The following is a 24,313-nucleotide window of genomic DNA, read 5'->3' as shown; positions in this document are numbered from 1 at the left end:
TGTGTCCTTTAATCCCAGGCTTCATGGATCATTTACTTCTCATCCATAGGGGTTCTCTTGAATGCTGTGCTTTAATTTGTTTGCAGGATTGGTTGACTTTGCTGCCTAATTGCAATGATTATAATGTCATAACTTATATGTCTGAAATGGGGGGATTCTCTCTTTGCTTTCTCCATATAGTTGTTTATATAAATAACACTCCTGTCGAAATTGTCAACAGCTTCAAGTCCCTCGGCATCCATATTTCTGACTCCCTCTCCTGGTCCTTGCACATCAGTTGTGTCATAAAAATGGCACAACAGAGACTTTATATTTTGAGGTGTTTAAAGAAACATGGTATGTCCACAAAAACCCTCATCAACTTCTACCGGTCCACAATAGAAAGCATCTTAACTGGATGCATACTGGCATGGTTTGGCAACATTACATCACATGACCACAAACTCCTGATGAGGACAGTGAAAACAGTATCTAAAATTATTGGATCACCATTAACCACAGTTACAGGACATTTACACCAGCCTGCTGCAGGAAGAAAGCACTTTGCATCATGCAGGACACAAGTCATCCAGCATATACACTTCACTGAACAGTAGCACTAAATGAATGCAGAGCTGTGGATTGTTTTATGGATGTTTTTAGGTTGTTTTATAATTTTATTCTCAGGTATTGTCTTATTTATTGTACTATTTATCAAATGTACTATTTATAGATTGTAAGGGCTGAGAGAGAGAGCCAGGGTAAAATGCATTTCATTGCATTTCACTGTACATTGTACTTTTAAATGCATATTATAAATAAACTTGAAACTTGAAACTTGAAACTATAGGCAAGGACACCTCATGGTGGATGTATATGCTTTGAAGGTTACATTTGGGGTTTGGTGAAGTTCTTTGAGGTTTTGATTCCAGTGCATAACCAGGCTGACTGGAGACCTGAACATGTGTTGTGATGGGTACCCAGGTGAGACTCCTATTATCACAGCAGGTAAACCTTGCAGCTCTGTCCACCTTGGTGGTGTTACAGTGGGAGGGAACATACAGTAACAACATTGAGAGAATCCAATGAGGCTGCAGCAAGATGATGCTCTCTCTCTCTTGCTCTCTCTCTCTTGCTCTCTCTCTCTCTCTCTCTCTCTCTCTCTCTCTCTCTCTCTCTCTCTCTCTCTCTCCAAAGGGCCCTGCCTCCCAGCGGTCCACTACTGGGCCTGGTGCACCAGATATTGAAAGTCTGTGTGTGCATGTGGGGCCGCTTTAAAGAGGTGCGCCGACCAGACGGCTCAGACTTTCTCCGTTGAAGAATCATCGAGATGAAGAGCAGAACCAACCCGGCACCATGCGCTCCAGGCTCCCACGGACCGCCTGCCTACTGCGACTCGTTGCGCTCTGCATCCTCCTCTCGCACACTGCAGCTTATTTTGGGTCAGCAGATTTAATTTTTACGCATGAATTTATTGCCTTTTGTTGTTTTTTTAACCCTTAAAGAGAGGAGAAACTTTACCCAAATTACGCACTTACGCGTAATTGTGCGCAAACTATTGAGGGGCATTGTTATTGTTCAAAACTGCTTACAGTTTTGCAAATTATCATGTTATATTTATTGCAATAAATCATCACTTAGTGAGTAATTTAAGATGTATCTCAACCAAACTAATATTCATTATTTGGCTGTTTTTACGCGTTTTTCGTCGATTTGCTAAATCAGAATCAGTATCAGAATCAGAATTAGAATCAGAATTAGAATCAGAATCAGAATCAGAATTAGAATCAGAATCAGAATGGTGTTTATTGCCAGGTGTAGAGGTATACACTAGGAATTTGCTTTGGTTTTGTTGGTGCAAGTTAAACAGTATAATAACAAAAGAATAGATAAAAACGTTAGAATAAAATAATAAGAAAAAAAATACTGTTCATTTGTTCCACCTATAAGGATATTGTTTAGAGTATTGTTATCAATCAGGAAAACTAAAATAATATTTCTCTTTTAAATTTCAGTATACTGAGGGAGTACATTATCATTTTCAGGTGGCAGCCTAAACAAGGTCATATATATTTCCATTAGGCCTAATAATAATAATAATATTGGAAAAAATATTTCACCATTATAGTTTATTCCAAAAGGCTTACTTACAAATGCTTTAAAAACATCCTCACCGTAAGCGTATATCAAATCGGTGATGATTAGCAAAAATAAACAGCAGTATTATAATGTTACAAGTGTGTGTTCCTCCCTAAATAACATGCAGATACTGGAGATCCCTCAGTGAATCCCTCAGTCTACTTACTTACAATCTCTAATGTGTTTTTTTCTTTCTTTCCACTCCCAGGCTGACAGGTCGTGAACCCCTGGTGTTTTTACCAGGTCCGTTTTCCAATGAACCACCGACAGGTAAAGCCCACCTGAAACAGTGCGAGCAGATGACTCTGACCAGGCGGCAGAAGCGTCTGTGTCGCAGAGAGCCCGGTCTGGCCGAGACGCTGCGGGAGTCGGTGCGACTCAGCCTGCTGGAGTGTCGCTATCAGTTCAGGAACGAGCGCTGGAACTGCAGCCTGGACGGCCGAGGAAGCCTCCTGAAAAGAGGTGAGAAAACTTCAACAAGCTTTTACAGTTTCAGCATTTAGTTAAAGGTCCCATATTGTAAAAAGTGAGATTTTCAGGTCTTTTATATTATAAAATAGGTTTAAGTGCTATATAAATACTGTTAAACTATCAAAACGCTCAATATAAGGAGAAATACACACAGAAATTTTGCGTTTGAAACAAGTCGTTTGGATTTCTGTCCATTTGTGAGGTCACAAACATACAATATTTAGACCATTACACGGTTTTAAACATAAACATTTTAAATATGTCCCAGTTTATTTCCTGTTGTAGTGTATGTAAATAACATAGCTGATAGGAAGTAAACATGGACCCAAACTGTTGCCTAGCAACGCAATTGTTGCAGTTCCATTGAAATGCACTAAAACGGAGCGTTTCAGACAGAGTGTAAATACAGGTATATTCAGGCAGACAGTATGAGGAAAATTAAGTTTTTTTTTAACATTACAGCATGTAAACATGTTCTAGTAGACACATAAAATACAAGTATGAACCTGAAAATGATTACAATATGGTACCTTTAACACCTAAAGCAGGTAATGCTGGGTTCGAACCTGAGACCATCCAGTTGCGCAATTATGCGTTTTATCTTTATGTACCTTAAGTGAGAAAGGTGCATAGCTTTTTTTTTTTATCTCCTCCATCACTCACTTAGATGACATGCAGTTTTATGTTTTATATGCGTCTCTGAGTAGACATGTGCCTGCATGACCCTGATGCTGATGGCAATATCTATTTATCTTATAACCAAGTGATTATCTAACAAAAGCCGTGAGAGAGAGAGAGAGAAAATTGTTTCCCTCCAGCTGTTACAAACGTTTGGGGCCAAGACTGGAGACTGTAATCAAACATGATGTGGTCTAACTTTAATAAAATATTCATATTGATAGTTTTTTTTTTATCAATGGTGTGACTTATAAGCCACATGTCAACAGGGATGTAATCAAATATAAACATCTAAAGTTACATTTTCATATAAAAGCATGTTAATTATCACAGAAAAGTATCAAATTAATATCAGTTAATATATTAGGCTAGTCTTTGATAATAAAATGCAAACATCATTATATATTTTTTTTAGTTTTTTCTGGTTGCTGCTGGTTTAAAGCAAGACACGAATGTATTTACAGTTTCCTTTCTGCCTCACTGATTTTACAACATAGAAATTAGTTTCAACTACTCAAATAGTATTTAGCATCTGGAGAGATTGCTAGAATAAGCTTTCCTATTTATTAGAGATGTGACAAAGCAACTCTATGTTATTTAAAGTCAAAGTTATTCTTGCATACTTCTTGAAAGTTTTACACCAAAGCATTTCTGAGAGACTAAATCCTTTTTCTTTTCTGAGTTTCTTATAATGTTTTGCACCATCCTTTAACTTGATACAACCTATGAAAAAAGTTTTCCAAAAGTTGTGTACTTGAGTATTTTTTTCAATTTTTACCATTGATTAGTTACACTTGAAAAAAAAAAAAAAGATAGGCACATACTAAATCACCATATTGGATATAGCTCAAGTCCCCTGCAGGTCTGCTGTGCACAGAAAATGTTTTATGCATATGGATATCAGTGTGTGGGAGAACATGAACAGGTCAGCATGGAGGTAATGAGGGAGTAGAAAGCCAAGAAATGTGGTGCGGTGGAGAGCGCTCAGGCCCTGTGGTTATTTTTATCTCGGGAAAGCGCCCATTCCCAGAGGAAAAGGGTGGCATGATTACCCACTTTCATCTGGGAAAATCCTTCCTAGTCAAAATAATAATTAATTGGATCAAAATATACCCTGGTGACGGCTCTGCGTGAAGCAAATAACAGTGCGTAACCAAAAGGAAAGGTCAGAGGAGGAATTATGACACAAGCAAACTTGCAGAATAACGTTGAGGTTGTAGTAAACCATGACAACGTAGTGAGCTCTTTGTAAACATCTTGGCTTAAAGGCTTACTCAGTGGCACAAAAGACATTTTGATGATTGTAAACTATGAATTAAGCCCTTAAGCTGTACACAGTTTGCACTCAGACCACATCTTTAACGCCACAAATAGCTCTTGCATTGAAACCTCTGTAAATTTGGCTCCTGATTTTAATCTTTTGCACAAAATGAATCCACCTCCTCTGATGTCTTTTGCATCTATCCCAGCATTCAAGGAGACTGCCTTCCTACTGGCGGTGTCCTCTGCGGCGTTGACCCATGCACTCGCCAAAGCGTGCAGCTCGGGCCGAATGGAGAGGTGCACGTGCGACGACTCCCCCGGCATCCAGCACCGAGAAGCGTGGCAGTGGGGGATCTGCGGTGACAACCTGAAATATAGCACCAAGTTCCTCAAGAAGTTCCTCGGCCAAAAGAAGGTCAGCAAGGACCTGAGGGCTCAAGTCGACGCTCACAACATCAACGTTGGAATTCGGGTGAGTGTGAACAAATGAACATAAATAAATATTACATCAAATGTGCTTTGGCGAAATGTGCACCCTCGTCACTTTATGATGCAGTACCTCCCGAGCCTGAGGCACCACAAACATCACCTGAGCCACACTTTGCTCAATTAGTTGGGCTGCAATTTTACATTACAATTATACCTTTGCCATACTTCCAGCGCCGTCAGAGGATGCAGAATCCTCACCTGCATGTTTTTCACAGTGCCAGCCAGACAAACGCCCCCTTATTTGCTGCCGTCGTTGGCCTTGGTGGATAACACACAGAGGCAGAGGGTGAGGCAGTGTAACAGGGAGACAAGACGGCTGTGGGATCGCTGGAGCCAGGTGTTCTCAGACATGATAAAGCTTGCTGTGCGGGCCCACAGAAAATTAAAGGTCTCATGTCGGAGAGAACGATTATAACCGAGGCCTCTTTTTAATATACGAGCAAGCATTTTTTCCCACTTACTGGATGCTCTTCATAAATCTACCCTAATGTTCATAACCACTACTGTGTAGCTCTGAAATGGCAGGCCCCGGGGTCCTGCTCCTGCAGCTCACACTTAGGTAGAGCCAGTGGAGACAAAGAGAAACAGGAAGAACTGAGGATCTTATCTCATCTTTACTGAGTTAAATGTTTTCCTCACTTTACACCGATGTGGCCGGGAAGAGACCACGAGCCGAGTTAACAAAAACACGGCCCCCTCGTCTCTCAGTACTGAAGCCCCTGAGGGGTTCATACCTGCAAAGGGAGGAACTGAGCAGCACTTCTCAACCCAGAAGTACCCTCTGGCTCCGTCTGTGTGACCTGTCTCTGGCCCCCGCCAAGACAGCAGGTCTCAGGCTGAGTGATCGTCAGCTCTCATCACTGACCATCAGTGAACTATTAACCTAAATCAGGGGCAAACCGCTGCTACATTTACTTTTTTGGCACTTCTTGCGCAGAAATTCTTATCAATGTTTTCCATGAGCAGGCATGTAGAGAGAACAGGGTGGAGAGATTCCACTGTCTGCACCATTTGTCACCTGTGCCTCAGGCTTTAGGGTAGAGAGACAGGGGAGAAGCAGACAGAGCTAGTTTCAACACATTGAGAAATTGCAAGAGCTGTCCAAGTGAGAAATGTGAGGTAAATGAAATACGACATTCTGAACAGTCCCCCCTCAATCCATTATGTCAAAATGTTTGACTGAGGCACCCTATCTGCAGACCACCACCCCTCACCCCCTACCCACCCTGCAGGAAACTGTCTGTCCAGATAGATCTCCCAGATAAGAGGCCAGGTAATGAATCAAACTGAACAAGCTGACATCTCTGCCTTTTTTTTCTTCCCTTCCCTCCTATCTCAGGCGGTGAAGAGCGGCCTGAAAACAACCTGCAAGTGTCACGGCGTCTCCGGCTCTTGTGCCGTACGGACTTGCTGGAAGCAGCTGTCTCCTTTCCACGACACTGGGCGGCTGCTGAAGTACAGGCATGACACCGCAGTGCGAGTGCTGAGCGTCACCAACGCGGCCACCGGGGAGACGGAGCTCGCCGGGCCCCGTCGCCACGGCCAGAGCCTCCGCACTACTGACCTGGTCTACCTGGAAGAATCCCCCAGCTTCTGCAGGCCCTCACGCTACTCCCCTGGCACGGGTGGCCGATCGTGCGCCAAAGACACCAGCTGTCAGAGTCTGTGCTGCGGGCGCGGTTACAACACGGCCATGCGCCTCACCAGCATGTCCTGCCACTGCCAGGTACGCTGGTGCTGCCACGTGGAGTGTCAGACATGTGTGAGGGAGGAGGAGGTGTATACCTGCAAAGACGCATGACAAATGATGACATAGAAGAAATAAAGACTTGATCCATTGGGAAAAAAATGTGGGAGAGACACAGTTCATCATATTGACTCCTATAGACAATTCACTGAGGGATCTCCAGTCTGACCTGCATGTTATTTGGGGAGGAACACACACTTGTAATATTATAATATTGCTGTTTTGTTTTTTGCTAATCATCACCGATTTGATACGCTTAGGTGAGGATGTTTTCAAACTGCTTTTCTCTCGCTGGATGCACTGAACTCCTCTGGGACGTAGGGAAATGAGCTCTTAACACAGGTACCGGACTGGATTGGACTGGACTGGACGTCACCAGCGGTGTGACGTCAAACCCCGTCTGCAGGGGAGCTCTGGCAGTGACTTTGTTGTATTGTAATTGCATTGGCCCCCTTCCACTTGACTATTTATTGTATCAGTCATTGTGTCTGTTGTACTGCTGCTTTATACTTTAACCTTCTTGTAATTGCCACTGAGGCTAAAATGGCCTTAAAAGGAATCCAGCTGTCTGTCTTTCTGTCTGCTGTGGAGAAACTTTAGGAGTTCATTTCTGATTAAAAAGCACTTAAGTTGCTCTTACATATGATATTAAAAGTAATCATAGACATTAGAAAAAGGTCTAAATATATGTTTAAACAGAATCACTGGAAGCTTCGAGGGGTGCCACTGATATACATTGTATTATTGTGTAAAGACACAAGCTGGGTTTCAGTTGCTCTTATGGAAATGTCTATGGAAATGTCTACATGTAGCCTAATGTGTGCTCAACAGAACAAAGGGAAATACCCGGGGTAATAGAGAGGGAAACACCAAACAGTCTTTGAAAAACACAGCAAAAAAAGAATTTCTGAACATACCAGCCCTCCTCTTGTATTTCTTCTATTTATAGAAGCACGCACTATGCTATACTTTCAAGTTTAAAATTGCCTGACTGAACTATTTGGTCTAATTTAGCCACATCTTTGTTCTAAATGCCTTTGAAGAGGGCTAATTGTGCTCTTTAAATTCCCCAAATTGCTAATCAAAGAAAATCCCCATGTTTACTCACTTATCCAAGACAACTCTCACGTGTCCATGTGTGCAGGTCAAAAGTGCACCCATGTTACTGGCCAGTTTGTGTTTTGTTTGAGTGATTCTGAACTGTATATATGATATGAATATATAACTCATGTCAGGGCTCCAGGCGTATGACAATGTGGAATCGTAATTTTCTACCTCACTCCATCTTTTGGCAAATATCAGTAAGATTTATGAGCTATGCAGTCCTGTCCTTGTTTTAAAGATCATATTTTAGATTTTTGTACAGTTTCTTTTGAATTTGGTAATACATATCTCCAGATTTGTTTTTTTGGTTAATCTTGTTGCATTGCATTCTTATTTAAAATAAATAAGATTAATAAATGGACATGCATTTGTAAGAACGATGTGTTTGTTGTGTCTCGTTCAGTTGCCGCAGGCGGTCAACCGTGCACACACACTTCACACGCAACAGCAATACACCTGCCTGAAACTCTGCGACCTGCATCTAGGGAGCCAAACCACTTCCTGCTGATACCGCCCTGCCCTCCTTTTCATCTGAAAGGCCTGTGGTCTCGCTGCATCACCCTCAACCGCCTAGTAAAAGGCGAGGGCACGCATACAGGTGTTGTGCCTCCAGCCAGCACACCAACCGTGATGACAATCATAATGACGATGATGACAAAGATGGTGACTCAGGAGAGTGCTGTCTTATGGAGCGTTTGACCGCCGATTCACCGTTAGAAAGTAACATTGAGAGCAGTTTACGCGCTATTATCCGTGAATCATAACTTTCCACTCATTTGCAGAGCATCAGTGAACCTCCAGCACACAGAGGGCTATTGTATGAGGCATTTATAATGTGTGCTCTGGTGCTTTTGATGTTGCTCTCTAATTACTATGATTACACATTATTATTCCTTATTAGAACATCAACAAGAGAACCCAATTTCAAAAGTTTTTCTCATAGGTTCAATGACCTTAAAAATCTCTATAATGGATGTACAGGTTATTATGTTGTTGGAGCAAATGATCTCACAGTGTGATGAGTATACTGCATGCCTGGAGGCAAAAATCTGCCAATTTTATGTAACAAAAAAACATGATAAAACTATGAGATGAGCCAAATGTCACTCAAGTTCAGCCATATGACAATAAGTAAGGCTTTCCTCATGTAAAAGAGAATTATCATCAATTTTTCTTCATCTATCTCAAAATCAAGATAAAATCCTTTGAAAGTTACTTTTTTAACTTTTTATTTCATTTTTTAATTTTCAACGGAATATGACATTCCTGGAAGGACCTAAAACATTAAAAAATTACTTAAATTAAATATAGATAATTAACAAAAAATTTTCAGATTCTTAAAATGTGATAATTGCAAAAAAAAGTAAAGAAGAAAAGTATTTTCTTCAGCCTTTTTTTGTTTTTCATTTACTTTTAATTTAATTTTCAATTTTCAACAGAAGAGGACATTCCCTGACATACGACTTAAAAAATAAAAATTAAATTAAATCAATTTTAAATAAATAAAAACATTTTTTGTAGATCTTTAAAGTGTGATCATTGAAAAAAAAAAAAGTCAGATACTGATGGATTAAGTGTTCATTTATGGGGTCGAGGAAATTATCCCAGTTATAAAGTTAAATACACTATTAAAAAAAAAATCTGGATTGGCTGCAAAACAAAATGTCACAAAGCTGAAAAGAATGTTTTTTTCTTAGCTCACAAAAAGTTGACATTTTTGAGATAAGTGGTTTTCACTGGACAGCAACAATATGTTTTTGTCTATCTAATAAAAGTATTATATTACCAATATAAAGCTGTGCTTGTATCCTTTGCTTCAATATTAATTTCCCCTCTTAGACAATAAAGTTGAAAACTTCAGTTCAGTGATACATAAATGCGTCAGCCGTCAGGTCAAACGGGTTCACACGCCGAGACTACTGACTCACTATATTAACTCGTCGTATTATAATATTGCGGATCAATATTTAACTTTATTCAACATGAATGCTGTATTTTTTAACAGAGAGGAGTGTGTCGCAGAGAGCAGGGATGAGATATTGAGGGACATAAAGGAGGAAGATGAGGATGGAGGGATGAGAAGGGATAGTTTTCGGCCCCAGGAGGCCTATCCCCTGCTGCTGCTGTTGTTGTTTTATAATGAACTCCTAAAGCCTTCATTTCCCTCACTACTCTGAGTGGAGGGGGTGCAGCGATGGGGGCTGCTGAGTCCACAGCCGGATTCGCACGCACAAGCCCCGAGGGTGGCTGCTGCTTTGAGCGGGGTGGGGGGTTGGACGGAGCAAGGGGTGCAATATGCGAGCTCCTGTGTGTGTGTTTGAAACAGTCCTGACAGCAGACAGGTGAGGGCAGAAAGGTTTTTGCATATGTGTGTGCGTGCATACTTGCCATGTGCACACCTGTGGTCACTTCAGTGGGAGTGATATGAGAGTGTGTGTTTGTTGTCAGGTTTTCCTGTGCGGGCAGTCTACCTGCTGTATGCTGGAGCTTCTCGTCGCCCTGAGACACTGAATGACATAGACAATGTAGGGTGACGCTGGCGGTAACACTATCTCTTGTGTCTGCATCGGCCTGGTTCAGGTAAAGGTTACTACGCTGCCCCGCTGCACTGTGCTCTGATGGATGAAGATGAATTGGCACAGCGGGGCATTTTTTTTAAATATGCTTTATATTTGCTTTGCTTGGCGAAAAAAAGATAATATCCAAAGCAACATACATAACTTTGAGGTTTATACATCACTGATTTGTGTAAGAACAGTAGATGTTAACTGAGGCGTAGAGGGCTTGGTAGATACTTTGCTCAAGGACACAAAGCGCCGTCCCGTCCTGTAATCGGAACCTCTGAGCCTCAGGTCTAAACCCTACAAGACTTCCACCTCTGACGAGAAGGTTGCTCAGATAGCATCAGCGCCGGGTCTAATCCCCACAAACACCCCGACATGGCACAGAGAGAAAATTAAATGATGAAGAGGATGAGGGGGGGAATGGATTTGGTGCAGAAAAAAAAGAGGGGGAAAGCGAGCGAGAGACGTGAAGAGTTGTGAATACGGCATGGGGTAGGAATTTGGAATGTGAAATGACTAATGCAATTGCTCAACCCACAACAAGAACATGCACTGCCTAGAGCTATGACAAGGCTGAGTGCATACCTCTATGGGGGGGCCGAACGCAGAGGCTGCGGTGGACTGGGATGGTGGCTGAGCTCCTCACAATGGGTGATGAGACGCACGGGTGTAGAGAAGGTGTATACATGTGTGACGGTCAATTGAGCGGGCAGCGGAGCTGAAATGATGGATTTTCACCTTAGGACAGAAAAAAGATTATTTATTTACTACAGTATGGATTTAATACACAAAATGTAAGCAGACAAAAAAGAGTTCGCTATTTCCAGAGGCATCCTTTAGCATCCTCTGAATGCTCTAGGTCTCTAATTTGTGGTTGTAAAGTTTCATGAGGCTGTGATTATCCTAGAGGTCACCACAGGTCATTTTATACAGTGAGGTCAAAAAATGGTCTCACTGAAATTAAATGGCTACTATGGGGACTAACATCATCACACATGAAGATAATTAGGCTCTTTGATCCATAAGAGTCTCAGCTTTACAGTGATAAACAATTCATGTAATTCAAGACTGTTTAGGGACCCCAGTATGCAGAAATATTCGAATACATCATTTTAGAATAGGCGGAAATAACACATTTATACTGCATTAAAAAAAACATGTGTGTCACATGCATGTTTTTTTGCCCAAAACTGCATGTGATTATCATAAAGTGGGCATGTCTGTAAAGGGGAGACTCATGGGTACCCATATAACCCATTTTCATTCACATATCTTGAGGTCAGAGGTCAAGGGACCCCTTTGGAAATGGCCATGACAGTTTTTTCTCGCCTAAATTTGGATAATTATTTAAGGTTTTCTTGTTTCATTTGATATCTGTACTTCACTCTAGCTCTACTGAACCTACTACAGTCTCTGAAAGATAGTAAAGTTGGTTGGGTTCCGCCGTTCTCAGGGCGGTTAATCAAAAAACGAATCAACAGATTGATCGATAATGAAACTAATCGGCGCTGTGGCTCTGCTTTGTTCACAAAGAGACTCTAACTGGGGCTGCGGCCTTCTTATTAGTTCACTTAGTTCACATTGACGACTATCGCTAGCTGGCTTTGTTAAACAATAGTGTCTAAAATTAACTTAATAAATAAACATCTTCAACAGACAAACTTAGGCAGAAACAGAGAATGGTTAAAGGAGGGCTGGATGTTTGAGAGATGTGGCTAAAGACAAAGCATATAGCCCAGGAGATAGGGCAGCGCACTGCACAAGTAGTCCTTGTGAATTGATTTCACACAGCAAAGATGCCCTGCAAAAATGTGTGCTGGTATTCCCTTGACCACTCCCCCCCCCCCAACCCTCCTCATCCCCCACTGGGAAACTCCTGGGGGAGTCTGTTCCCATGCTGCTCCACAGAAACACCTGCAGCAGCAACAGCACGGTTTACATTGCAGCCGCTGTGATAGGACATGATAAGACCTCATGCACCTTCATAACTGACTCCCTATGCTCAATCTATGGTACTCCTCTGCCTTTGCCTCAGCTGCACACACACACACACACACACACACACACACACACACTGACCTCCATTACAACCAAAACAAAACTTTCCCAGTTCAACAATATTCAAAAGCAGAAAAACACAGATAAAGGGAAGAGCTTTGTGTTCTCTCAACCAGCAACATCTCCAGAACATAAGTCTGGAACGTCGTCTGTGATTGCTTGTTAATATCTACAGCTACACAATGATGCCGTCTGTTGTCTTTATGTCCCGGAGTGCTCTTCTCACTCATTAAATCATCACTATCATTAAAGGATTCAGACGCACAATAATGTGCCATCAGAATCTATTATCTTTTGAGCTCTGTGAACCGCACGCTAACTGACACACACACGACTTGATCATGAGAGAGTGTGGTTGTGAGTGGGTGCATGACTGTGGGGAGGAAGCTGTCAGGCAGGGGAAGCCCAGCGTGGCGCTCCGTGCCATGCTGCTGTTTGTGTTCACGTCCCGGCTGAGCCGTCATCCAAATCCGACCGCAGGGGTGGACGGCATCTCTCATCCTCAGAGGTCTGGGTGTCACAGGTGGTATGGCCACAGGGCTGGATGTGTGTGTGTGAGCGTCTGACAGCTGTATGATCGCTCTGTGCTCTTTGAGGTCAGACTAAATAAAGCTGGGAGGAGGAACGAGAGGCTGATCACCTTCTCTCCGTGGGAAAGGCAACTCTTTCTCCACTCGGTAAATGAAATTGCAATAAATGAATGCCAAATAAACAACTTTAAGTATTCTAACATGAAATGATATCAGTAAATAGCTAGTATCTGGAACTCCAAATAACCTACAGCCATGGATAGATTATGAGACAACAACAGGCCCCTGGACACAGACATGTAAAAGGTCCCCCACCTCTCCTGCAGCAGTCATTTATGTAGTCGTTATGCATCATTTTGTGGTCATTTTGCATCTCTCTGTGGTTGTTTTGTGGCACTTTGTGGTTGTTTTGCGTCTCTTTTTGGTTGTTTTGCATCTCTTCACAGCTGTTTTGTGCCTCTTTGTAGTAGTTTTGGATTTTTTATGATCATTTTATATGTCCTCATGGACGTTTTTGTCTCTTTGTAGTTGTTAGGCGTCTCATTTAGGTTGTTTTGCATCTCTTCATGGCTGCTTTGTGTCTCTTTGTAGTCGTTTTGCATCTTTTTATGGTCGTTTTGCATCTCTTCGTGGTTGTTTTGCATCTCGTTGTAGTCATTTTGCAGCTCTTTATAGTCATTTTTTTTAATCTTTTTATTGTTGTTTTGCATCTTTGTGGTTGATTTGCGTCTCATTGTAGTCATTTTGCATCTCTTTGTAGTTGTTTTGCATCTCTTCGTGGTTGTTTTGTATCTCTTTGTAGTCGTTTTGCATGTCTTCACAGCTGTTTTGTGTCTCTTTATAGTCGTTTTGGTTCTTTTTGTATTTTTTTGCATCTCTTTGTGGTTGTTTGATTGACTTTGTGACGTCATACAGAGGTTCTGATACTAGCAAGCCAACTACCTATCACCTACAATGGTATAATCAGATTCCAGGGGGGCCTGTGCCGCCCCGCCTCTGGACCCTTTTCCCACCAGAACCCAGTGAGACACTGGGAGCTTATGAGTTTCTCCTGTCATCCCTGACAGGCCCTCATTTGCTTTCATTCAGCGTCTCATCACCGCTTCAAAGACGAGTGGATCATCTCCCCCGGGGGGAGTGAGAAGATCAGTGTGCCTTCAAAAAATGACTGGTATCCAAAAATTGTTGACCCAAGGCGATTTTGCTCCTCATAATTGGCTTCTTCTCTCTGTCTGTCTTGGGCAATCATTGGAGAGTTATGATGTATTATATTGCCTGGAAAACATCATTAAGTATGTCGTGTAGAAGTGATTCAATAACGTATTATGTTCTCTTGATGAACAAAACAGTGTTACAGAGGTGGGTTGTCACGGAGTACACTGAGCGCTTTCTTCCTCTACCAAACAACAACTCTGCTGCCATGTTGTCTAACCAGGACAGGGAGACTGATCCAGCGCTAAATCTGGTTTGGTTCCAGCTGGAGCCCCCAAAGGAGCAAAGCCAGGAAATAGCATTCTTCGACAATCCACTTAGACGGCCACCAAGGAAGTACAATCCTCTAAATTTGTTAAAATTTCAGTGAATACCTCAACATTTCTGCATCTGGAAAAAACACACATTAAGTTAGACAAATACAATTGCTAGACAACTTTTTTCATTCAAATAAGAGCACCAATGGTGGAATGTAACTTAAGTAAAGCACTTAAGTACAATTTCGAGGTACTTTCGAGTATTTCTATTTTATGATACTTTATACATCCACTACATCTCAGAAGGAAACATACGTTTAAGCAGCTAGAGTTACATTTCAGATCAAGATTTTATAAACTAAAATATACATTGTAGATTAAACTAACTAGGGCTGTCAAAGTTAACGCAATAATAATGTGTTAACGCAAATTCGTTTTAACGGCACTAATTTCTTTATCGCAACTTGCGATTTTTAGGTTGTAGCAGGCTCAGTTTTAAAGCTTAAAGATACTGGCATCATATGAACTAGAAAACCTAAGGAATTCATTGGTACCAACCATGCCATACCAGCTTGTCGCGAAGGAAGTTAAATAACGCTCCAAACTTAAATTTTGGTAAGGAAAAACTGTCTTGGCCATTTTCATAGGGGTCCCTTGACCTCTGACCTCAAGATATGTGAATGGAAATGGGTTCTATGGGTACCCACGAGTCTCCCCTTCCCATGCAGTTTGGGGCAAGTCATAGTCAAGTCAGCACACTGACACACTGACAGCTGTTGTTGCCTGCTGGGCTTCAGTTTGCTATGTTATGATTTGAGCGTATTTCTTATGCTAAATGCAGTACCTGTGAGGGTTTCTGGACAATATTTGTCTTTGTTTTGTGTTGTTAATTGATTTCCAATAATAAATCTATACATACATTTGCATAAAGCAGCATATTTGCCCACTCCCATGTTTCCATGTCCCATAAGAGCATTAAATACTTGAAAAATCTCCCTTTAAGGTACATTTTGAACAGATTAAAAATGTGCGATCAATTTGTAATTAACTATGGACAATCATGCGATTAATTGCGATTAAATATTTGAATCGATTGACAGCCGTATAACTAACCAATACTATAGAAATCTAGCTCTCCCTTGATAACATTAAAATACTGCGTGCATGTTAATGAATCGATAATAATATTCCAATTATATTTATGGTAGGCCTATATAATGATTACAACACTTTGAATGGTGCCACTTATCATAATGATTACTTTTACTTTTATACCTAAACTACATTTTGCTGATAATACTTATATACTGATAACTAACGAGCAGACACATGCACACAAATGGGAGCTAAGATGTAGTTTCCTTGGTGGAGGTAACAACTGGAAAGAACCCTAACTTTGCACAATGAATGTGCATTAAACTATAGTGATAAACTAACCACATGTGATCTCTCGGTCAGTTGGAGTGGCGTGATCGTGCTCCACACCTGGAGTCTGGTTTGTGCCCGTGGTGCTCAGGTGTGGAGGAAAACCAGTAAGCTCATCTCATCCTTTCCTCAGGGCTGAAAGATAAAGGACAGACAGTGAGAACCCCGCGACCTTGAGAGAGAGAGAGAGAAAGAGAAAGAGGTAAATGTGCCTCCTGTACTGTTTGGAAACGATTCGAAGGGGGGCCTTATTTCTCCCCGTCTCAACTCTGAGCAACAGGTTAAAGCTGTGCACATCCAGCCACTGCCCTGGGGATGTGTTATGACAACCGAAAACGGTGAACAGCGAGAGCAAGAAGTGGCATGAACAGACCTCAAGGTTTCTGACATGTGGGGGTGGGTGAAAAGGACCTCTGTTGAGAAGTATCTAGCCTGAAGATACAACCATCAACTCAAGTACCATCAGGCAGCCACGGAAAACTGTCTGGGCCAAACCTGTGATGGCTGTGCTGAATGAGGTAAACAAATACAGATACCATTGGCAAACGGGAGCTTGTAACAGCTCACTGCACTAATCAGGTTAAAGGATGCTTGAGTTTGCGTTGCTTGCGTTGCTTCATCGCGAGGTGATGGAGAGTTGCAGCAAGGTTGATTGAGATGTGGTTTTGTGATGGTGCCAGCCGGCGCCCCAGGATGATTATCTTCCCACTAAATCACCAAGGAACTATTGGGAAATTTCCACCTCTCCGTTCTGGGAAATCCAATCATGCCACTTTCACACAGTACTCACACAACTTCACAAACAGACCTTCCTCAGACATCCTCTCCATGGTGATGTGTGACTTATTACTGAAAAGTTTGATACCATTAGTTGTGGTGACTCTGACCACAGGCGAGAAGGAAGCCTCTGGATGGACAGGCAGGGGTATTCTGACACCTATCTGTGGAAAAAGAGGATAGACTTATTAGACTTGAATCAGGGTGAGCTGACAAAAGATAGCCCCAGGACATGTTTCACAGAGTCTTTCCTGTCACATGTCAACAGATTATGCTCTGTGCTCTCAGAGTGTGTCTCGGGTTAGAGGAAAGGATCTCTGCTATCACACCTGTCAGCTACTACGTTTAAGAGAATATCAAATATTAGAATTGATTTTAAAGTGCTTTTAATCACATATAAAGCTCTGAATGACCTGGCACCTGAGTATATAACTGAGCTCCTCACACGGTACTGTCCAAACAGGCCCCTCAGGTTCCAAAGACCAGGTTAAAAACAAAAGGTGATCGAGCTTTTGCAGTACTGGCTCCCCGACTCTGGAACAGTCTTCCACTGAGCATTAGATCAGCAGACTCTGTCACGACTTTTAAATCCCGTCTTAAAACTCTTTTTCAATCAGCTGAATTTTAGTCTTTTGTATGCTTGTGTGCTGATGTGTATGAAAATTCATCATTTAATTGTATGTATATGCTTGTTTCTTTATTTTCCCATTCTATTGTTTTTTATTTAATTATTTATGTTTCATTGTACTCTGCTGTCTATGATGTGAATTTCCTTGGAAAGCACTTTGTGCTTGAAAAGTCCTCTACAAATAAAATTATTATCATTATTATTATTAATAAATATAATGGAAAATATAGCCTGCAGCCTAGATTTAAACTTGGGAAGTTTAGCATCAAAATGTTGGTGTTGTGAGCAACCATACCTGGATTCAGTGTTTGCATGACATTCAGAGCAAATTATTTCCCTTTAGTGATGTGCCACAGTATTAAAACCAAGAAGGACAATTCATAAAGTTAAATACATTTAGATTTTTCTTACCATTTTTGTCTGCTACTGAACGGTGTTGACCAGGGTCTAAAATTAAGTTTTGTCCTCATATGCCCCTGTGGCAGGTCACTGAACATTTCTACTAGCCACACAATTGTTTTGTCTGCCACTTCTGAAGTCTATGTAGAACGCTTAAGAATCATAAACACTCGGGCTGTGTATTGTATCACGATACAGGGGTTACAATGCAATATATTGCGAAATATTGCGGTACTGTAAGTAAGGCGATATATTGCGATTTTAAAAAAATCCAATTTTAGGAAAACTATCATAAGTATAAATAACACTGCTATATGCATAAAATATGAGCATAAAAAAGTTAACTTTGTTTATGCAATCAGAATAGTAGGATCTGCATTTGCATATCTTTGCAAATAAAGTAAAGTATTTCCTGGGTTAATCTTTGCATGTAAACTATTAATTAGAATTCAATACAGGGGTTTTGAGAATAAATACAGTATCACAAAACACAATATTGCAATACTCAATATTTTCGTCCACCCCTAATAAACACTTAGTCAGTGGTAACAGACAGTATAAATATGGATCATGTAACCTTAATCCCTGAATATTTTTAATTTAGGAATTGCTTTTTAAAACCAATATTTCTTAATATAAGGAAAACCTGTCTGTCATGGTGGCAGGTGACCTGGAAGTTTAACCTGCCACAGCCAACATTTACCCTTTATTTGGTAGGTGGCAGGTGCTAATTTCATTCCCTGGTAGTAACCTTACAGTATTAGAAATTGAAAACCTGACATTATCCATGTAGTGAGCTCCAATGATCGGGGTACGGTTACCAGGACTTCCTACACACATGTAGGCATTCCTGTCTAAATTATAATCATTTAAAATCACCTATATACAATTATGGTTACATACTCAAATCCCTGACTAGTTTTAATTTAGGAATTGCTTTTAAAAACTAATATTTCTTAATATAAGGAAAACATATCTGCCATGGTGGCAGGTGACCTGAAAGTTGTACCTGCCACAGCCAACATTGACCTTGTTATTTGGCAGGTGGCAGGTGATCATTTGACACTAGGTGGTGTTTCTTCAGCATTTTGTCAAAGTCAAAGATCGTAAATTTAAGAAAATATATATATATAACTTGTGTATAATCAAAAGAGGGGCACAAACTATAGTATTAACGACGATAATAATAATCACAATATAAGAAGTATAGTAGAATAATAATTAATAAACCTTATTACTTACTTTACCTCACAAAAATGTCAGAGAAACAGCCGCTACGGAAGCTAAAGCTAAAGTACATAACCACATTTCCAGTGTCCAAAAATCGTATCAGAGTGAGCCCTCTTCATTTTTTCCACCTCTCTCTCTCTCCGGTGACGCGGCAGAACTTCCGGTTTCCTACTTTTTTTTTTTTATTTCAAAATGACAGTATCCATAGTAACAGCAGAACATTTTTAAAACATTAACATACAAAAGAAGCATAGCAAAAATAAACAAAGAGCTGTGTCAAACATAAAAGGACAACAGAAATGATAAAAAAAAAACATAATTATAATTTTTCACCTCTCTCTCTCTCTTAAGTGACGCGTTAGAACTTCCGGTTTCCTACTTCCGTACACAAACGCTCTGCTGATGACGTGTACACTCCACTACCGTTAGCTGGCTAGCTAGCTAGCATAGCCACCTGTCAGAGGATAACGGTGTGTTATAAACACCGTAACAAAGAGGGGCAACGCTTCAACAACAAACCACGGAACATGGAGTCGCTTTACCATCAGACAAACAAGTGAGTGTGTTTCTATCTTCTGTAGAAACTGTTCAGATGCTCAGCTAACAAGCTAACAAGCTCATTACCTGGTTTAAGTGTAGTTAAGTGCATCACACTGATGTCAGCATGGGTTTGGGTTTATTGCTCATTTAAATCATCACACAGCTGATATGTAAATGTTCATTGTATTTTGGCACCACGTGTTGGTTCTCATGCACTAATGTTGTGTTTTATTTCTGATTAGGCAAATCCAGGAGGTTCAGTCTTATATGGGAAATCTGGAGAAGACTGAACGTCAGTCAGTTCACTGTGAGTAGTTACACTATCAGTGTTGATGCCACCACTTCTATCCATCAGCCTATTAAACAACATCCTTTTAGCCATCTACCTATTTATATTTATTTTACTTTATTTTATCTTATTCTTTTTAATCTTGCCTTAATTTGATTTGCACCCTGACTGACTGACTGACAGCCAGTCACCCCCCACCACCCCTCTCAAGCACACACACACACACACACACACACACACACACACACACAGTCACATGATATTGATCTTGCCCAGTTATGTTGGCTTTTAAAAGTTTTCTTTCTTTCTTTCTTTCTCTTTCTTTAATTTATTGAATTTTTTTATGAGGAAAATGAAGAAAGGAAAAACAAAAAAAACTCCTCAACTGGCTGGGCATGGGCCATGATGCCTCAACACCAACTGGGCTCTTCCTCCATCTCCTCTCTCCTCCCTCCTATGATTGCCTATGGCCTAAGCTATCAAACCAGGCTCACGAATTTACGATACTTCTAGCCCACTTTCCTTTAGTTTCTTCATTTCTATTCAGTGCAGACTGCTTGTTATGGCTGCCTCTCTCTTGGTATAATGACAGGAGGGGGGAGGTGGTGTCTCTCCCTGGTTTGATTGTTTTCTGCTCAATCAGTTGTGAGTCAGGCTGCTGGTGCCAGGACAGGAAGAAGCAGGGCTGGGTTGCTGTGACAGAAAGCTGGGAGGGCTTCTTCTAGATAATGGTGGGAGCCAGGCAGTAGACAAAACCCTCCCTCCTCCTCCTCATCCGCTTCCCAAATTATGACATCAGCTTGTGTTTTAACCCAGAGGAGGATAGTATAATAAGCCTATACGCTTAATAATGAGAGAGAGTAATTTTACTGCAGTCACCTTAAAATACAACAGGTGCCCACAGTCTCAGCAACTTGAAAACTGAATGAAGTTCAAGCAAATGTATTGTATTTAACAAAGGTATACTTAAACTTTCATTCATCATATACATACAGATACATACATGAAATTTCACTTCTGCATTTAACCCATCCTAAGCATTTAGGAGTGAGTTGCTGTTCAGCGCTCGGGGAGCAACTTGGGGTTCAGTGTCTCGTTCAAGGACACTACAACATGCAGAAAGGGGGAGCTGGGGATTGATCGATTGAAATTAATTCTCTCATTTTGTTTCTTTTTCTCATCATTCAAGTGTTAGAGAATGAGCTGCTGGCCAGAATCGACCAGATCTTCAACCATTTAGAACGCCTCGAGATCCTGGCCAGCAAGGAACCACCAAACCGCCGCCAGAACGCCAAATTGTGAGTTTGCAGTGAGTCAGTTGATGGTGACCCTAAAGCTCCCCGAGCTGGCAGCAGGGGTGAGCCATAGCTCATAAACGCACAGGGCAAGGGTGTAGAAGATGAGACAAGCAGCCCTGTCCTGCCCTGTGGCGACGCGGCTCTATGAAAACATTTCCTCAGCAGCCCCGTCATCACCAGCATTCCTGCTGCATTGGGCAAAGACTCATTTCTGATCTGGGTAAACAGGCCTTAGGGGACACGGTACACCCCATCCCACATCACTCCTCTGATCTCAGTAGAGCTCTAGTGGGGTCTGAGTGAAGTTAAGGAGAGGGGGAGAGACTCGTCATTCCAACCGCATGAGATTTGAGGGGAAAGACATTTTCTCATCAGCCACAACAATTACAAATAGTTAGAATTACGTATCAGATGAGGTGCAATGATGCATTGTTTTGCTTTGTTTTGCGAGATATATTAAAGTTGAATCAACTTTCCCTCAGGCGAGTGGACCAGCTCAAGTATGACGTCCAACACCTTCGGACCGCCCTACAAAATTTCCAGCACCGACGCTATGCCAGAGAGGCCCAGGACAGAGAGAGGGAGGAACTCATGAGCCGCACCTTCACGACCAACGTAAGCCAGATGTACCTTAAAACAGGGTGGGAAGTAAACTGCATACTGTAATACTGTTGCTACCAAGCTCAGGTGAAGTTGACTTTAATGGGCATGAATCCAGCATTCAGAGGTCCAAGTCTTCTGATAAAAAGAGGGTTGGTAAAACGTGATAGTGCTCCGTGAACTTTGACTCTTTGTCTTGTTGGCATACAGGCTGGTTTCCTCAGTCTAAAATACAAATGTCTTAAGATTGAATAATGTGGAATTAAAAATAAATGTTTGTTCTTGTTCAATAGGACGCAGATACCTCCATCCCCATAGATGAGACACTACAGTTAAACTCCAACTTGCACAACTCACACAGAGGCATGGACGACCTCCTGGGCAGCGGCAGCAGCATCCTCAACGGTCTCAGAGATCAAAGATCTACACTGAAGGTGTGTGCATATGATTTAGTACAAGATCTATAATAAAAAAATTGGGTTTTGGATTATTGCAGAAAAAAAGCTCTGTGGCAAACAAACGTTTATGATACTTACACGTTTTGTTCAGCAAGATAATCTCCATAAATGAACACCACTTTCATGATTTTTGAAGCGTGAATGCAATCACCAGAAGTAAAAAGCTAATGTTAGGATATAAACAAACTACACCGCAGTCGCATTAACGTAAATTTACACAACGAGGTGTAACGGAGGACGAGTCGGCGGGATGACGTCTTGTTGTCTCATTTAGCCACTTGTTAGCAACCGCCTTTTATAAGACATATAAAAGCTTCGAAATTCACAAGTGGGATATTTACTGACGTATTTTATGTTGTAGAACAAAACGTTAAAATCTCTTCAGCTTGTGTTAACCACAGACCTTATTTCAGGCATCTAACTAAAAACCCATTGTCTGCTGGATTATTTACACAGTATTATCATGTGTGTATTATTAACATCATATCAATATTTCACTTATAAAATATCACAGTTATCGTCAATACCGGTATATTGCGACACCCCTAATAGAACGGTACACTCCCTGGATAGCTACAGATTAAATCGTATGTTCCCTGACCCGGTTTCTGGTGTCCACATTGATCACAATAGTCGTATTGTTTCTGTGCATTCGCTCAGCTGGAGGGTGAGTCCTTGTTTCCAGGGAGGAGATGGTCTTCCTGGTTTTCGCTCCAGGCCTCCTCTTATCAGGGTGTGTCTGTTGATTAGCACTCATGACCCGGTTGTCTAGCCATGAGAAACTTCTGACGGAGCGCCACGTCAGCGTGGGTGTTGGCCTCAACGTCAACGACAAATTAGTTCAGATAATTACAATGTCTTCGTGTTCATGCCTGAATTTTCCAAAACAATGTTGTGTATTTATGGCTGTTATGCTGCTGATCTAACGCGTGATCATTACATGGCTCTGTTTCAGGGGACCCATAAGAAGATGCTGGATGTGGCCAACATGTTGGGGCTGTCTAACACGGTGATGAGACTGATAGAAAGGCGAGCCACCCAAGATAAGCTCATCATGATTGGAGGCATGCTGCTGACCTGCGTCTTCATCTTCCTGGTGATCAGATACCTGGGCTGAGCGCCATCCGTCCACAGCGGCGTTTTCTGATCAGTCGTGGACATTTCTGCAGTACATCATCCCTCATGATATGAAAAGTGGCAGAATGGAATTTTTTAACATCAGATTTGAGTATTTTTTTTAAAATAATTTGTGCCATTATAGTTTGTTTTTCATCATTTCAATTATTTTTGGCACCTGAAAAATGGTCAAGGTCGAAGAACACTTTAATTACATTCAGTATTTTATTCCATTAGAGCGTTGAACGTTATTATAATAGGTCTGCTGCCTCAGATTACTGCCACAAATCCATAATCAATTTTTTTGTTTTTTAAATCAAAACCACTCTGAAACTGTAAATCACTCGTGACTTTACCCCAATGGCTTTTTAAAAATACTTCAAACTGATCTTCAACTTGCTTTTGCCTCCAGTGAAAAGCTATTTGTTTTGTTTTGTTCCTGGATCTGTTAATGTTGTCTTTCTGCATTGTTGGTTCATAGAGAAATAGAAATACTCACAATGCTCAATGTTTTTTCACCTTGCAACTCAAGAATACTCCCTGAAGAATATTTTGTTTTATGTACATGGTGGCAACAAAGATCTGTTCAGAAAGACAATAGAAGCAGCAATTCATTTGTAATTGTTTATATAGTTTTCTTTTGGATTTAAGCTCGGGTCTAGTCTCACTATGTGAGTGATTTTAATTCTCTTAACATAATAAAATGTGTTTCATTTCCTCTGTATAGCTTCATCAAATGACTCTGCTGGTAACAGGAACAGTTAAAAGTGAGGGGCGTCAACTCTGCTGTTGATTTACTGCTCTCACAGGTCTGTTCAGGGTAACTGCGGCACCATCTAGTGTTTCATTCTCGACACTGACCCTTGCAGAGATTGCTTCACTCTTGTATGAGGGATGGAAGTAACAAAAATGTATTGATAAAAATGGAGGTGATAAAGATGCTTGTGAATTGAAAAATAGAGCCATAAAAATTGATGTGAAATGAAAACTGGTGTTAAATGATCGCATGATTTGATCAATTTAAAGCCCATTTGACTAAAACGGTTGTGATATGATGAAAAC

At 41.1% G+C, this 24,313-nt stretch overlaps 2 protein-coding genes and 1 long non-coding RNA gene across 4 annotated transcripts; 2 read left to right on the top strand and 1 right to left on the bottom strand.

Moving 5' to 3' along the window:
* Positions 1-1,138: 1,138 nt before the first annotated feature.
* wnt9b (wingless-type MMTV integration site family, member 9B) lies at positions 1,139-8,244 on the top strand. The gene is made up of 4 exons (XM_074656072.1): positions 1,139-1,421; positions 2,327-2,580; positions 4,737-5,002; positions 6,359-8,244. Exons 1-4 carry the CDS (start codon positions 1,336-1,338, stop codon positions 6,818-6,820), a joined length of 1,068 nt encoding a protein of 355 aa, XP_074512173.1. The 5' UTR covers positions 1,139-1,335; the 3' UTR covers positions 6,821-8,244.
* Positions 8,245-9,154: 910 nt separating this feature from the next.
* Positions 9,155-19,281, bottom strand: LOC141780749 (uncharacterized). Of its 2 annotated transcripts, XR_012596719.1 has the most exons (5): positions 18,963-19,281; positions 16,782-16,857; positions 15,929-16,088; positions 11,020-11,172; positions 9,155-10,786 (listed from the first exon to the last, which is right to left on the bottom strand). It is a non-coding gene; the product is annotated as an uncharacterized LOC141780749 (long non-coding RNA). The 2 variants fall into 2 exon arrangements; XR_012596718.1 differs by having other exon boundaries at positions 9,155-11,172.
* A 42-nt stretch (positions 19,282-19,323) lies between these two features.
* Positions 19,324-23,973, top strand: gosr2 (golgi SNAP receptor complex member 2). Its single transcript, XM_074656112.1, has 6 exons — positions 19,324-19,506; positions 19,733-19,797; positions 20,969-21,077; positions 21,560-21,692; positions 21,971-22,111; positions 23,091-23,973. Exons 1-6 carry the CDS (start codon positions 19,478-19,480, stop codon positions 23,250-23,252), a joined length of 639 nt encoding a protein of 212 aa, XP_074512213.1. The 5' UTR covers positions 19,324-19,477; the 3' UTR covers positions 23,253-23,973.
* The last annotated feature ends 340 nt before the right edge of the window (positions 23,974-24,313 follow it).

Source organism: Sebastes fasciatus, chromosome 13, assembly GCF_043250625.1.
Source record: "Sebastes fasciatus isolate fSebFas1 chromosome 13, fSebFas1.pri, whole genome shotgun sequence".
NCBI lineage: Eukaryota > Metazoa > Chordata > Actinopteri > Perciformes > Sebastidae > Sebastes > Sebastes fasciatus.
This window is presented reverse-complemented; position numbering and strand designations above follow the sequence as displayed.